At 35.4% G+C, this 15,730-nt stretch overlaps 3 protein-coding genes and 1 long non-coding RNA gene across 7 annotated transcripts; 1 reads left to right on the forward strand and 3 right to left on the reverse strand.

Annotated features, from left to right (window-relative positions):
• The first annotated feature begins 59 nt into the window (after window positions 1–59).
• On the forward strand, window positions 60–7,829 carry LOC128673040 (sperm-associated antigen 6-like). 3 transcript variants are annotated; one of them, XM_053750633.1, is made up of 14 exons: window positions 60–237; window positions 923–1,027; window positions 1,683–1,840; window positions 2,243–2,289; window positions 2,373–2,457; window positions 2,795–2,929; window positions 3,050–3,163; window positions 3,760–3,933; window positions 4,284–4,436; window positions 4,972–5,124; window positions 5,390–5,548; window positions 7,218–7,363; window positions 7,485–7,545; window positions 7,708–7,829. In XM_053750633.1, the coding sequence occupies exons 1-14, from the start codon at window positions 213–215 to the stop codon at window positions 7,777–7,779; spliced, it is 1,587 nt and encodes a 528-aa protein (XP_053606608.1). In that variant the 5' UTR covers window positions 60–212; the 3' UTR covers window positions 7,780–7,829. The 3 variants fall into 3 exon arrangements, with proteins under 3 accessions (XP_053606608.1, XP_053606607.1, XP_053606609.1); XM_053750632.2 differs by lacking the exon at window positions 60–237 and adding an exon at window positions 530–712; XM_053750634.1 differs by lacking the exons at window positions 60–237; window positions 2,243–2,289.
• On the reverse strand, window positions 5,677–6,559 carry Polr3G (RNA polymerase III subunit G). The gene has a single exon (XM_053750636.1). It carries the CDS (start codon window positions 6,449–6,451, stop codon window positions 5,795–5,797), a length of 657 nt encoding a protein of 218 aa, XP_053606611.1. The 5' UTR covers window positions 6,452–6,559; the 3' UTR covers window positions 5,677–5,794.
• LOC128673046 (uncharacterized) lies at window positions 7,790–13,220 on the reverse strand. The gene is made up of 12 exons (XR_008405036.2): window positions 12,772–13,220; window positions 12,399–12,483; window positions 12,035–12,105; window positions 11,649–11,702; window positions 11,423–11,476; window positions 11,059–11,139; window positions 10,562–10,611; window positions 10,323–10,374; window positions 9,757–9,835; window positions 9,087–9,341; window positions 8,139–8,278; window positions 7,790–7,945 (listed from the first exon to the last, which is right to left on the reverse strand). It is a non-coding gene; the product is annotated as an uncharacterized LOC128673046 (long non-coding RNA).
• Window positions 13,221–14,682: 1,462 nt separating this feature from the next.
• RpL14 (Ribosomal protein L14) lies at window positions 14,683–15,658 on the reverse strand. Of its 2 annotated transcripts, none has more exons than XM_053750637.1 (2): window positions 15,524–15,658; window positions 14,683–15,254 (listed from the first exon to the last, which is right to left on the reverse strand). In XM_053750637.1, exon 2 carries the CDS (start codon window positions 15,246–15,248, stop codon window positions 14,748–14,750), a length of 501 nt encoding a protein of 166 aa, XP_053606612.1. In that variant the 5' UTR covers window positions 15,249–15,254; window positions 15,524–15,658; the 3' UTR covers window positions 14,683–14,747. The 2 variants fall into 2 exon arrangements, with proteins under 2 accessions (XP_053606612.1, XP_053606613.1); XM_053750638.1 differs by lacking the exon at window positions 15,524–15,658 and adding an exon at window positions 15,414–15,522.
• Between the last annotated feature and the right edge of the window lie 72 nt (window positions 15,659–15,730).

Here is a 15,730-nt window from a genome sequence, read left to right on the forward strand (position 1 = left end):
GGCTCTAAACAATGTGATTGAACTCCCAGGTAGAACCTGCTTACGTGGTTCACATTATATTTGCGCGCGCGTGTGTGTGTGTGTGCATGTGGTCGCGACGTGACGTCGTCATCGGCACACGGCCTTCATGGGTGCTTGCACTGCGTCCGCGCCGATATTGCCGCCCGCCCGATGGTCATTCATAGTGTCTGATAGACTATCGCCTCGACATTATGTTGAAAAATTCTGCACATCTAGGTACAGGATTCACGAGTACATGGTTATTTACATACTAGGTTTTTCGTACATAGTTCATTATACCTATCATACTTATTGTGTATGGGCACAGATTGTTTTATGGTTATAGGTAAAATCCAACAAAAAAAGATTAGTTACATGAGTCGATTCGATATTTTAATCATGGAATTAGTGTAGGTACTCCGTACAACGAAGTACCCAAGAGAAAAACGAATCATTCCTTAGCTCACCTTCCATGAAATGCCATTTAACACTTACTGGCCTGAACTGAATACAAACTACACCATAAATAAATTCATAAAATGAATTTGATATGACAATGACTTTGAAAGCTGACTATACCTTAGAGCTTGGTATACAATAACTAATACAGAATTTTCAACACCTTTGTAATAATTTGTTGTATTTTACGCGGTTTATTGAAATTGTATAACCATGAGTCATTCTATGAGCAGTCCTAGAAATATCCAACTAGGTAATTAAGACTTTTTCGTTAGCTGCTTTTTAGTTGGGTAGGCTGTGGAACATAGAATCTATTACCTAAGTGATCATAGTTTCGGCCGGTTCGGTCTGGAATCCAGGAGCGCATATATTATCGCAGTGTTTATGATATAAGCAGAATGTAAATATTGTTACATATACTTACGTCTAGATATAAATTTCTGCATATGCCTATTTGTTTTAGTGTTTGAGACCTACCAGAAAGCTAGACTGGTTTTTGTACAAACTATGGCTGAGCTGGCTACAAGAGCTACTAACGTGAAATGTTTGGAAAGTGCCGGTGTCTTGGGTAAGTAACTCAACTTCCACAACATGAAATTTCCGCGTGTTTCACAACAAACACGAACGAGTTAAACTGCAGAGTAAGGCCCAGGGTTTCCGTAGATGTGAAAATTTTAAAGTTGCTATCGGTATCGTAGATTCACAATTTATTTCATACTAACGGCTTCGCTGAGATAAAAAACATGATAATACCATCTATTGGTGAAAACCGCATGAAAATCCGTAGTTTTTGAGTTTAACGGGAACATATAGACAAAGAGACAGACGTGGCAGAGGACTTTTGTTCTATAACTAGAGGCCTGTCCCGGCTCGCTTGCTCGGGTATAAACATAATAGATTATACCCCTAAGCCTTCCTCAGGAATCACGCTATATTTTATAATATGTAAGGACTATAGCTCTGATATATAGCTATGAAGTTCCCACGGGAATAGCACCTGGCTACTTTGATATTTCGGAAATTTCGGATAGTGTTACCTTCTCATTAATGTAGTTAGCATACCTGTAAATATTTTTTAACTAAATGCTTGTATTAAAATAGCTTCCTTTTATCACGAACTCTCAACCGCTATGTACGTAAATTATAATGTAGTAGATACGCTTAAAAACTGTGTAGGTACTTAAGCTATGGCATAGGTAAGTAAGACTCTTATTTGGCACCAGAACTTCTTCGGCCTCTACTATCGGACGCGTGCAGCACGGTGCGGCAGTGTGCGGTGGTGGCGGCCGCGCGGCTCTGCGAGCACGATGAGGATATCGCGAGGCAGATGCTCAACGGCGGCATGCTCACCATCACCCTCGAGAACCTCAACAAGTATAACGTAAGCTAAAAATAATAAAAAACAATTTTTCTAAATAAAATAGTGCCAGTGTTAGCAATAACACACTCGATAAGAAAAGAAGAATTAAATAAAAAAACACGGCTGCCTTCCTGCAGTCGCGTAATCTGGTTTACATTGTGAATTGAAATACTATATAATATAAACTAGCGGTCCGTCACGGCTTCGCTCGGGGAAACCGTAAAAAAGTTACTCCTGAACGTTTCGTCTATCTCTGTTTCATATTTCATCAAAATCGGTCCAGTAGTATTTAAGTTGAAATAGAGAAAGATGTTTGAAGAAATTAAATGCCTTTTTAAATTAAAAGTATCTCTTTCTATTTTATACTAATTTTAGTTTTTAATATAATATAGATTAATGTTTAATTTTACGACATTTTTTTAGGTCTATTACAAAAGATCTGCGCTGTATTTATTGAGAGCAGTTGCAAAGTGCGTATCGTGAAGGTAGATAATGACACATTACATTTTTGAAAGATTTCGTAACGTACCCAATCAAAACACCATAATTTCAGGCACAATGAAGAATTAGCCGGTGCTATAGTCCGTCTTGGTGCATTGGAGCATATCGTGTCATGTCTGGAAGATTTTGATACACAAGTAAGGAGTCTTTCAAAGTGAATACCTAAATACTTACTATACCTATTCTATTTGGTACTTAACATATGTAGGTATATTTTATGCATAAGGTTTCGACCAACTTTTATTCGGTAAGTAGGTAACTAGTTATAGGTTTTTTTCCATTCCCTCACGGGATTCAAAAATAACAGCTTTCACATCCATACTATTGTTATACCTAAATGCGAGAGTCTGACTGGTCCGCTTTGATGAAATCTAATATGCAAGTATTTTATTATGTTGTCAGAAGTAACTATTCTACGCTGACGAAGTCGCGGGTAAATAACAAGTTTTTAATAAGTATTAATTTATTGTGAAGGTTAAGGAAAACGCAGCGTGGGCGCTAGGCTACATCGGCAAGCACAATGAGAACCTGGCGGGGCTGGTGGTGGACGCGGGCACCTTACCGCTACTCGTGCTCGCCTTTCAGGAGCCCGAGATCAGCTTGAAACAGGTATAATATGTACCTATATGCACAACACCCAATGGCCCACATGAAACACTAAGCTTGTATCGCGAGCACAAATCGCAAGCACAAAATTTGAAACCTGTAGTTTACTTGATTAAATTACAGATTTCTGCTGGAGCGTTGGTGGACCTGGCCCAGCATAAGCCTGAAGCAGTGGTGGACGCTGGCGCAATCTGCCATCTCGTGAGAGGACTCGAAAACCAAGACCCGAAATTGAAGGTGCGTCTGCTCAACAAAAAGTTAACATACACTTAAGTAGCTACAAAAAGTTTGTCCTCTGTGTGATCATTATAAGATTACAATATGCGGTGCTACAACTATTTTTTCTTGAGTCGGTTTTTCCTTCTTTGTATTCGTGATACAAAAAATAAGTCAATAAGTAGGTTAACGTATTATGTTGAAATAATAATATTAAGTAGTAAGTATATTAATTTTATATAATAATCTATGTCAATCAATAAGGTTTCGAGAACATTTATAACAATAGGTAGGAAGAAAGAGCAGACATAGCTTTGAAAGAGCCTACTGTCCTATGTACCTATACATAGATGGCAGATTTTATACATACCTTTTTATAAAGTTGTCATTTTTTATACGTTGCCCAATAGCCGCTCGAGAACCAGTGTGGGTATAGGCTGCTTAGGTACGTGGTTTATACAAAATGTTCTTACATTCAACATACAAAATGGGGCAATCGTGAGGGGTCTAAGACTGAGAGGTGAGGGGCTGGGTTTTATGTACTTTATATTTAGTATATGAGTACTTAGTAGTTATACTAGAGTGTATCTAGTTGCGTGGTGCGTGGTATTGTGCAGCGCAGCACGCTGATGGCGCTGGGCGCGGTGGCGGGCGCTCGCTCGGAGCTGGCGGAGGCGGTGGTGGCGGGGGGCGCGCTGCCGCCCGCGCTACTGCACGCCGGACACGACGCCGCCGCCGTGCGCCGCGCCGCCGCCTGTCTGCTGCGTGACATCGTCAAGCATTCCATTGATGTGAGCGTTCTTTCTCTAGATCCATTGTCCAGATTCATTAGGGATTTAGTAACAGGTTTTTGAAATGTTTGAGAGTGGATCTAGGTACCTTTTTACTGTGAAGTTATCATTCTCAGTTATGCATATAGCTGTGACTGCGACTTCTTCGGTCCGAAATATTGGTGTTAAATCAGGAACACTCGATTTTAAGACCATGCCAGCAGTCTGTGCTGCTATGACGGGGTAGTTATCAATACGCGCTACGAAATATGACACGTATCACAAAATCGGTTTGGCAATTTAGCCGTGAATGCTGACAGACAAAGCTTCATGATTGGCGAATACACATTTAAGAATGTTTTCACCACCAGCTGGCGCAACTGGTGGTGAACACTGGTGGGTGCGGGCCGCTGGTGGAGCTGCTGAACGAGCCAGCGGGCGGCGCGCGCGTGCCCGCCTGCATGGCGCTCGGCTTCATCGCCGGCCAGTCCGACCAGCTGGCCATGGCCGTTGTCGAGTCCAAGGTGGGTGAATACCTAATTAGCGTTACAAATTGGTGGTGGACACGGGCGACTGGTGCAGCTACTGACCGGTCAGTCCAGCTGGCTGGATCCAGTAGATAAATTGTATGAAGAGAAAACTCCTTTAGATATCGATCTAAAGGAGTTTTCTCTTGATAGGACAGACGTGATAGGTATCTTTTGAAATCTTTTAACATCGGTTAAAAGATTTCAAAAGATACCTATCACCATTGACTATAGATATACATATAGTATAGTACACAAGACATATATTTTAGTGATGTTGCATGACTTGCATCATTGATTTACGTACCTGCATAATAAAATTATATATTTCCTTTTTAGTAATGTTACATGTATTTTTTTATATTAAAAAAATAATAATGCATACTAAAACTTAAGTTTGGACTACGTAAACATACGAACCCGTTTTTTTTCTCTCTCGTCCCTTACTAGCTGTCAGTGCAACTTTTCCTTCCACTAACACCTTCATACTATTTTTATAACATCAAAAATAAAAAAAGTTGTATTTGCGAAGGCCATCCCAGGGCTGGTGGAGATCCTACAGAACATTGACTCCGAGGACGCGGAGCTGTGCGCGGCCGCATGGACTCTCGGCCACATCGCCAAGCACTCGCCGCAGCACAGCCTCGCCGTCGCCGTCGCTAACGCTCTGCCCAGACTATTACAGGTTTTTCCAGTGTGATTGTAATCCTTACTTTTCAGTACTGGGGAGGAGAACTGGGTGAAATGGAGGAGTGTGAGAGGATGTTACTCAATCAAGAAAAAAATACTAGTCAGAATAAAAAGTCTATTTAGTTATTATAGATGTTAAACAAAAGAAATATTTTATTTTAAATATGTTTGATTATTAATATGAAGGCTTAAATTAAACCATAATAGTGTTATTTTGTCTTTTGGACATATTAATAATTATTATTTTATATCATTGTCAGTTGTATACCAATCCAAAATCTTCACCTGAAGTGAGGGCTCGAGCTTCATGTGCTTTGAAGCAATCTCTGCAGTGCTGCCTACACAGGCCTGCGTTGGAGCCCTTGCTGCATGCTGCACCCGCTTGTATTCTCAAATATGTGCTTGCACAGTATGCAAAGGTATGTGTAAAGTTTAATAGTCCAGTCCAATTTTAATACTAAACTGATCTTCAGTTTAGTATTAAAATTAATATTATCATTATATAATAGATACCTAAAGTGTTCACCCACTTTTCAATGAAACAAAATTTTAATTGTATTAAATAACATTTACTTTGTATTTATAAAATTAAAGTGAAGTTATAACTGTTTGTATTTACTACATACTAATTTAGTTAAAAAACACACCAATATTTTAGTTTATCTTTAATATACAGGGCCATCATCCAGGTTGTCATCCTCTTCATCATAATCTTCTCCATTGTCAAAGTAATTATTGGCATAGTCTGTGCCATCATCTAACTCAAACTCCTGTTCCTCTTCATCATCTAATTCTTCGTTGTCATCATCATTTTCTTTCTTTATCTCATCTTCATTATGAACCTCTTTTGTGCCTTCAGTAGATTCTTCCATCATCTCCTTGCTTTCAAGAGTTTGCAACTTTTTCACAATGTCTTTAGGATCATCTAACTTTCTTTTACGCGTTACTCGCACACGGCCGGCTTGCGGCCTTAGCTCAGCCGGTAAATGACTCCACACACAGTCTAAAGTCTTCCCTTGGTTAGCGTTTAACGCCAAAAGTTTATATTTATCTGAATAACGTTCTACGCCATCTGTTTGTGCTTTAGGTTTCACATAAGCCGGCGATTCATGTAAGTATTCGATAAATTGGTCCTTAACTATCAACATATAATCAGTAGCTGCATCATAAGTCAGAGGTAGAGGTCTAGCTTCAATTTTTGGAAATAAAGGTGGAGGCGCTAGATTTGGTGAAGGATTTTCTCCTCTACCGATTCCTAACGCCTGTAACTGTTCTTGTGTGAATGACAGGCCGCTGCCTCGTCCTCGACCACGTCCGGCCATGTTATAATAATTGATTTTGAGGTTAATTGAATATTTTCATATAGTTTGCATTTTTAACTACATAACTAAAAGATAAACACGCGTATCTGCGTTTGTTTAGTTTATTCATTTGACAGTAGTGAAGTGAATGACAGTGACAATTTGTTTTTTTTTTATTGTCTCTTGTTTGTTCATTTCATTCTTGCTGTATTCTATGTTTGCCAATCATTTTTGGTTTTTACGTCGCTTTTTTCTGTGGCACTTGTTGTGATAGATGTACTGGGAAAATTATTTATTCTCGGAAATATCTCCTGAATGGAGAACGTTATTTCATACTTAAATTAAATATTAAAATTTACATATACATATATGCACATATTTTTATCGCATAATATTAAAGTACCTACGTACAGGAATCTGGTATGGTTCATTAACTACCTACTCAAATAAGGCGCGGGTACCTACCCAATTAAGACGCTTGGTAGAAGCAAATGCAAAATACTTTTGCAAAACAATCAATGAACAGGTTGATTGATTTTTATCATCATCTTATTTACAACTGTGGATACCCATCCACGGTTTGAAGTCAGATGGTGACGAAGAAATAAAATTCACATAACGGGTCCTGAGTTTTTCAAAATATTTCCGTAAAATATTCTTGGAAATGCTTGAAAATACATGTTTTTCGTTATACATGGTGACATTTTATGAATAAAATTCCAAAACTTTCGAGAACGGCACATATATGGGCACTGTCTGCAAAAATTTTACTCTATTTTATTCATAGATACTTCCAAATGATGCTAGAGCCAGGAGACTATTCGTGACAACGGGGGCTTTGAAACGAGTCCAAGAAATAGATGCTGTTCCCGGAACTTCATTGAAAGAATACATAAATATTATAAATAGTTGCTTTCCTGAAGAAATCGTACGGTGAGTTATAACATCTGGCTCTCATATTCATATTTCACAAAAGTAGAGTAAGAGTAAGTAGTAGTACAAATTGCTTAGCCACTATAAAATAAATTTCAAATGATTATTCATTTTATTACAGATATTACACTCCTGGTTATTCAGACTCTCTCCTTGATAGAGTTGAAGCATATACTCCACAGGCGAGTTTTTTTATTTGTTATTGATAGTTATTAGTATCACATATAGCCTCAGAGCTTCTTTCTTGGGGTTGACTGTAGTCTGCCCATAAAATCAGACAGACTTAAAATAGCACCTTTTCTCTTGTTTTGAATAGATTAAAATAACGGTGCTTTGTATTACAGGTACCGGAGCTTTTCACCGACAGGGTTCCAAGCGACTGTCAAAGTGAATTGACAATAGAAAATGGAAATTAAACGCATGTGATGGTTGGAATACAATCTGTAATTTATATATTAAAGGTTTTACATTACATTTATCTACTTATCTCTCGCAAGAGTCCACGTAGTGTGCTGCACTTGTACAGTTCGTCCACCTATGTTTGATGCCTCAACAATCATAGACTGTCCAACTATTCTGTAACTAACAATGGTAACCAATATAATGATTGGTGTAGACTCCTAAAATAGTAACTAAATAATTTTGCGCTTTGGTAAAAACAATATTTTTATATTAGGTAAGTACTGACTTTAACAACAACAGTGGCGACAACAGTGGTGACCTAAAAAAGCTACCCAGTAAGATTTTATTGGTTTCAAATTTAGCTAGTACTTACTTGAATAGTGTTCCTGCTAAAATATTTAAAACTTTAACCCCTTGAGAATCTACTTCAATAAAATTAGGCTGTTTGATAAAAACTATCTCGTTGTTATTTAGATGCTGCTCTAAATTCGTTACATCTGTGCCTGTTATACCCTAGAAATAAAAAATGAAATAAACATGTAGGTAGCTGCCCCAATTTCTTTCCATAAAGTCAGACAGAAACCCAGTTAGGTTTGTGCCTTACTTTATAGGAATAAAATAATAATGTTTATGTGTGACGTGTCTTATATCTGGGCAAAAATATAATACTAGAACAGAGGGGGTTCTAGTATAAGTAATCCATGCATTTGGACCTTTTGTAATTAGTTTTTAACAATGTACGGGTCGGACTGTCTGTACTGAGCATCTAACACTGATTCAAATAAATCCATCAATGGATGGTTTTTGATTTAGTAAATTGTGGCGACGACTGCATTCAATAGAAAAACTAGTACACAATGTGATGAAATCAATAACTTTCTAATAACTAATACCTACTGCATTTGTTAAGATTGTTAAAAATTAAGTTTACAGGTCACTTAAATAGTGTGTGTGTATGTAGCCCCTGAGCTATTTAGATTTTGTAGAATGGATAAGAGTATACTAGCGGCCCGCCCCGGCTTCGCTGGGGGTAAAAAACACCGTATTACACCTAAAACATCTTTATGTAAAACACTATTGGTGAAAACCACCATCAGGTTTATCGCAAACAGACAGAAAACGCTGTAGAGGACTTCATATACTACTTGCGCCCCTGTGGGAATTTCGGGATAAAATGTACCATGTTATTCCAGGTTATTTTCTACCCGTGTACCAAATTTCATAACAATCGGTCCAGTAGATAATGCGTAGAGGTAACAAACTTACTTTCACATTTATAATATTAGGATGTAAAGATGTAGAAAGTTATGTAGGTACCTACCTGAAGTTTGCATGATGTTGCACCAGTAGTTTCTAATTGAGTAACTAAAATGTACCGCATGGTAGCGGAGGAAATGTGTGAATAATAAATATAGCACGTCACGCATTTTATACTATGCTACTATCAAGCATGGATGTGGTTACAATGATAAAACACTTCATTGTAATTAATACATATACATTTATTGATTGATAAATATGTGTATAACGATATAAAGCATGTGTCCACGTTGTGTCTTCGGCGTCATGAATGTACCTGAAAATTAATTACGCCGATTAATTGAGTTCTCGAAAATGTAAATTTGCTTTCCATGTGTATTAAATAAGGTCAGAGTAATAATTATCTGTCAATGAAATATCAGATATATGCTTGTCTTAAAAAAATCATCATTCAAAATTAAGATACCAATCACATTGTAAACACCACTATACAAAATATTAGATGAAGTGTATATGTAATTCCAACAGCCATAAATCGTTTACTGCCCAGGCAAACCATAGATAAGTCAGGTCTAATTTTTAGTGGCAGCCGTTGCACAAACTAATTAACCACAGGGAAGATAATCTATAAGTGAATATAGCATGAAAATCAATTTGAATCGGACTAGAAGTTGATGGGAATACACAGACAGGAGACAAATCTATTTTTCTATTATAAAATACATACTCACTATTAACATACACACTTTGAATTTGACAGAAAATCCAATATTCATTATCACATGACATTGACATCTAGGAAGTCGTTTCCTGCAATAAAAAAGAAGTTGCTTTATAATAATATGTTGTTCACTGTACTTAATTATATAAATAAGGCATGAATCTTTCAGTTGTTACCATACCATACGTTTCCCCACGATTGTGTGAGACAGGGATAACTTAGCAATTCATCATATATTTTTTAATAATAACGTTTAATTAAAATGTACAGTACACAGTCTAAAAATCTGTAAATTGCGAGTCGGCCTTACGCACCTAGGGTTCCGTAAAATACACTTAATGGTTTTCAGCCTGTAAAATTTGATAATTTTTGGTAGTTGGGTACAACCTACAGGTTGTGATTCCTTGTGAAATCGCAAAATATTCAAAATAAATGAACATACTATGATCGCATTTTAAGCCATATAATTTGTTACCATACCATATTTTCCCCGTGGTATTGTGAGGTAGGGACTAATAAATTTTAACATAATTTCAATTTCTCAAAACATATATGTTTAAATATATAGAAACTTACACTTTAATAAACCAGAGAATCAAATAGTTATTGTTGTTATGTTTTTTCTTTCCTGTAACAATGTAGAATGTTATTGTGGTAATTAAGAAAAATATTTTATTCATATTTTATTTATATTATCAGTTGTTACCATACCATATTTTTCCCCATGGATTCGTGAGACAGGGATAACTTATTTGTATCATCATTAATAACATTTCTCTAAAAACAAGGTAATACTAGAAAATAAGAAAACTTACATTTTAATAAACCAGTAATCGAATACTATTGTTGTTTTCGCCTTTCTTTCCTGTAACAATGTGGAATGTTATTGTGGTAATTAAAAAAATATTTTGCTTATGTTGAGTTTATCATATCAGTTGTTACCATACCATATTTTTCCCCATGGTTTTGTGAGACAGGGATAACTAAATTTTATCATCATTTCAAAACAACAGTGCAAATTGTCTACTTTCCAACTAGTCAAATCAGATACTTTTTCTAATGTCAAAAATAAAAAATACACAATGACAGTAGTAGACTTTTGGAGTCAAAATGCATTTCTAATGTATTTTAATGTTTGGTTATATAAATACCTTTATGTATTTAATCTTTTACCCAGACAAGTAGCAAGTGCAATACAAAGTAATTTCCACCTACTACTATCTATAAGCTATATACAAGCTTATATTTTTTGTATCATGTGAAGGAGGAATGGGAATCCATAGATTGTGGTTAGCAAAGTTATACAACTTACTTTTGATAAACAATGCAAGTATACACTTATTATCATCTCTCTTTCTAGCAGCAAAAAAATTTCCACTTGTATCTTTGTCATCTGTAAAGAAAAAAATTATTGTAGAAACTTAAGAGTAATAAATTACAATAGAATAGCAATAATAAATCAGTCAAAAATTATCATTAACATAAATTATGATATATGCTTGTATTAAACATCATGTAGAAAGCAAAAACATACTATACACCTAAACCTTCCTCAGGAATCACACTACCTATTAGTGAAAACCGCATCCAAATCCGTATGGTATTTTTGAGTTTATCGCGAACAGACAGACAGACGCGGCAGAGGACTTAGTTTTATAATATGTAAGGATATATACCATAGTCATGAGCAGTAGGTATTTTTTTTGTCAGCTGTACTCAGGTATATTAATCTGAAATGAAACAAACAATTATTTCAAACAAATAAAATGTGAAGTACTTAAAAGAAATCCACATTTTAAATCAGAAGAGCAATCAACATTGAAATTTCAGACTGGGGCGATGTGGAATCATCATTTTTAAGAAGTGTAATTTTAGAATACTCATTATGTTGAAGAAACTTACCCATCAAAAGTAAATTAATGCCATGGACTTTTGGTGAGGTTACTTGGGAGCTTTCTGTAAATAAACAATAATTATGTTTTATAATCAGATTTAGGTCTGTGACCATTTGAAACGTGACAATAGTTAAAGTTCAGTAAATATCAATCATCAGTGTTTCAGATAGGGGCGATACAAAAAGTCATCATTTAAATACAAAAATGCAATGAGTGTTTAAATAATATAAAAAATAAAACAATATGTGGCCGTCCAAATCAAAAGGGACCACATGGCGACAGGCACCACTCGACACTATTATTGCCGTTGTTTTGTATTTGAAGTTATCCCTAAAAGCAGTTACAATGTATGTATGTAAAATGTAATTTTACAATAACCTTCTAAAAACTTACCTCAGTTTATGGGTGTTTGCACCTTGCAGATCCTCACATTTTTTGAACAATAATAATCTTTATGTGATCATCTGAAAGTAAATAATAAAATCAACACCTGTGATGTTACTATATGATCACATTGAAATATTAAAGATAAATTTCAGTAATGATCAATCATCAGTTTTTCAGATAGGGGCGATACAAAAACGTCATCATTTTATGTGTTGACAACCAGGCATTTGAAAAAACTACTATTCAAATTATGCTGTCATTTAATATCCTAATCAGTAGTCAGAAAAAAATTAAGTACCTATATGCTTCATTTGGCAAGTTGCAAGGAAAGACATGATGTAAGAAATATATAGACTCTGATTTCACTTACCAAGTTAAAATTTGGGAATGCTTTCAATCGTACGCTGCCCAGGAATAGATAAATTGTGTCATCAATTCATTATAATCATTTATTTCTAAAAAATAAATCTAAAATTAGTTATATGTATAAGCAATTAAATTTTAAATGCTACACATCTGCTATTGGTTCAGTATAGATCAATCATCAGACATCAGATAGGGGCGATACAAATAGTCATCATCAAAATGGTTTTTTTTAATCTTTTTGATTTAGGCGAATAATTCTTTATACGATTTAATTCTTTTTTAAAATTTCTATAGTGAAGATTTTCTCCTGTACACTTGTCACTAAATAAAGTCTATTTATTTCATGTTACGTTATATGAATGCAAAAAAATACCTACCTATAAAATAAAGGCAGAGTTAATTGTTTTTAAGAAAATTGATCATGCTCAAAGTTCACAGTAGTTGTACATCGTACTCCATACCACTGTTGACACATCTGTAATAAAAACGTAAGCTCTCAATCATGGACAATATATTTTTTTCGGGTTAAAAGAAATGGGGTATTTGTAACAATCATCCCTTGGTGGTATAGCTATTGTAACAATACCTCCTACACAGACCGTCATAATGTTCCTAACCAGAGTCACGCATGCCATTTGAAGATGTGCACACATCGGCTTTGGTAGGGTATGCAACTCAGTAATAACTTTGATATTTTTTTATCTCAGGTTGTGATTAATGAATTATTATAATTATACAAGCTGTGCATGTAGTGTGTGAATATGAGCAATATGATTATGATGACATGCTATTATGAAAATTAAATAGTTTGAATACATTTGTAAATAATTAACTTACCTTTTTTCAAACTCTGTATATAACAAGCACAAGTAACAATAGGGTTATTGTATGTGATCCCTGAAGACAAATATAATATAAATTAATATAATAATATATAGCATATTTTCCAAGGGCTTACAAAAAAATATCAGAAAATTGGTAATTTTGAAATCAAAGATATCATACGAACGAGACAAGTTATTCATCATAATAAAAAGAAAAACACCCATAATAGGTTGTCATATAAGCTCAATTATTATAGAAATTAATTTACCATTATTACAGGAGTGCTGTTTGATGCTGCCACACTTGTCTTCTTTCAAATTCAGAGCTTCGCTTCTGAAAAGTAATAATAATAAATTGAGTAAAATGTGCTGTAAGCAAATTTTATGGAATATTGTCTCCAGATAGAAAGCATAAGACTTTAGTTTCTCTTTTGAGTTTATTCACTACAAACATACATCTATTTCCTCTATGAACATTCAATGTCACACTCAACCCTTAGAGGAGTAGTTATGTTAACTAATTCTCTTACACAGAGTGTGATAATGTTCCTAACCAGAGTCACACATGACAGATGTAGCTGTGCATGCATCGGCTTTGGTAGGGTAATTACCTAATTTTTTGGTTGTGACTCAAGATGCTATAGAATAATGCACTGCTTACATTCATATACACATCACCAAATATGAACAATTTTAGATGTAATGTAAGTATAGCACCAAATGTTCTGTTAACACCTATCGAGCGCAGATGCACAGATTTGCACAATAATGTATTGTTTATATGTATATTGTTGTTGTGTAATTTTTCGCATTTTAACACCTTAAGGAAATAAAATTTCGTAAGCCTCTGCGTTTTCAAAGGTAGCCTTGTTTTTAGACAGATTTGTAGATAAGTCATTCTGGAAAATAGTATGTTCCAAAAATCTACATATCTATATTATATTAATATAAGCAGATCACTCACCAACTGGATATAGATGTAATATTCCATAAAGTTTATCCTCTTAGTTCAGCAGTAAGACTATGGTCATCTTTTTATCATCATCTATTGTTGCGAGATCAGATCTATAAAAAAATGCTGTGATTAAATTACATTCAATCTATTTATATAAAACAAAAATGAATGAATTATTCAGTAAAGTGGTAAATTTAAAATCATCAAATCATACGAACGAGACTATTTATAAATTCATCATATCATACAAAAGATTCTTGTATTGACAAAATAGAATCAACATAAATCTATTTTACCTATGCAAGTAACAAAGCACTACAACTAATACATTTTATTTGAAGTAGCAACTAACCTTTTGTAGAAACCATGATATTGACATAGCTCCGCTACACACTGAAAAAGAAAACAAATTGAGTAAAAAAAAACACACCACATGTTCTACAAATCGCAATGAACTCACCATTGTATCTGAATGGATGTATTTTTAGGACTATTAATAACACAGTATGTAGCTTAAAGTAATTCTTTTAATATGATTAGTCTTTGTCACTTAAAACTTTCAGACACAAAAGAATTACTTCTTCGCTGGTTTCTTGGCGGCAGGTTTCTTGGTGCGTGGCTTCTTCGCTGGCGTTTTAGGGATCTTCTTCTTGCCAAAGGAGCCCGCGCGTGCTGCCTTCACCTTCAGGCTCTTGAACACCGCAGTCCTCGCACGGTTTCGCTTGACACGCGCCGACGTCAACTTGAACCTGTCATAGTCCGTCATCTGGGCGCGTTTCTCTTTGTTTGCCAACTTCTGTGACCATTGGCTTTCTGTCCATTTTTCGTTCAACTTAGCCTCTGTCCAGGCTTTCCTTACGATCCGTGTAGGTGCTGTGAAGGGAAACTTAAGTCTGAACTTGGTTAGGTGCAATTGGTTCAGGCGGATTTGTTGTCTTGAAACACCGCTGCCAGGACCGTCTACAAGAGCTCGTGTCTGATCAATGACGTCGACCACGCTGACTAATTTTCCCTTCAAGGGCCCATCAGCTACCAGGGCGACTCGCCCTGGTTCTACAAATCGCGCGAAAGGCATGACGTTCTGTAATGAAATAAATTGTGGTTAATTACCTGTATTGCACGTGATATCTAACTAGGTTTTATTTATAAACAGTAAAATCATCAATAACGAACAAAAACTACAAGTGGTATAAATAACACGCGAATAGACACAAAGCTTCACAACGTAAATAGATCATACAAATATTACACAGCGATAATTAAGGACACATAGATGTATTGGACCTATGAATTAAAAATTAAATAAATCCGCCCTATACAACGATTCAAATAGATAAAATAAATGTTAACCTCTCAACGTCCTGACACACAAAAATTAACACGAAAAGAAAGAGAGAACAAACATCCGGCCCGGTCTGCCAAATTTTGACAGCTCGTCAATGTCGCCAACATGGCATTAAAATAAAAAAGTATAAGAAATTATATAGGTACTCATACACTATCATGCAAAGAGGTCAAGCGGGATAAATTTGAATTGTAATTTGAAATATTTAGAAA

The sequence above is a fragment of the Plodia interpunctella genome, chromosome 10 (assembly GCF_027563975.2).
Source record: "Plodia interpunctella isolate USDA-ARS_2022_Savannah chromosome 10, ilPloInte3.2, whole genome shotgun sequence".
Classification (NCBI taxonomy): Eukaryota; Metazoa; Arthropoda; class Insecta; order Lepidoptera; family Pyralidae; genus Plodia; species Plodia interpunctella.

Excerpts from the sequence above, each read along its gene's own strand:
- RpL14 (XM_053750637.1), bottom strand. The coding sequence starts at position 15,248 with ATGCCTTTCGCGCGATTTGTAGAACCAGGGCGAGTCGCCCTGGTAGCT.
- Polr3G (XM_053750636.1), bottom strand. The coding sequence starts at position 6,451 with ATGGCCGGACGTGGTCGAGGACGAGGCAGCGGCCTGTCATTCACACAA.
- LOC128673040 (XM_053750632.2), top strand. The coding sequence starts at position 673 with ATGAGTCATTCTATGAGCAGTCCTAGAAATATCCAACTAG. Across the intron at positions 1,841-2,242 it reads AGAACCTCAACAAGTATAAC|GTCTATTACAAAAGATCTGC; the intron begins GTAAGCTAAAAA and ends ACATTTTTTTAG. Across the intron at positions 5,549-7,217 it reads TGCTTGCACAGTATGCAAAG|ATACTTCCAAATGATGCTAG; the intron begins GTATGTGTAAAG and ends TTTTATTCATAG.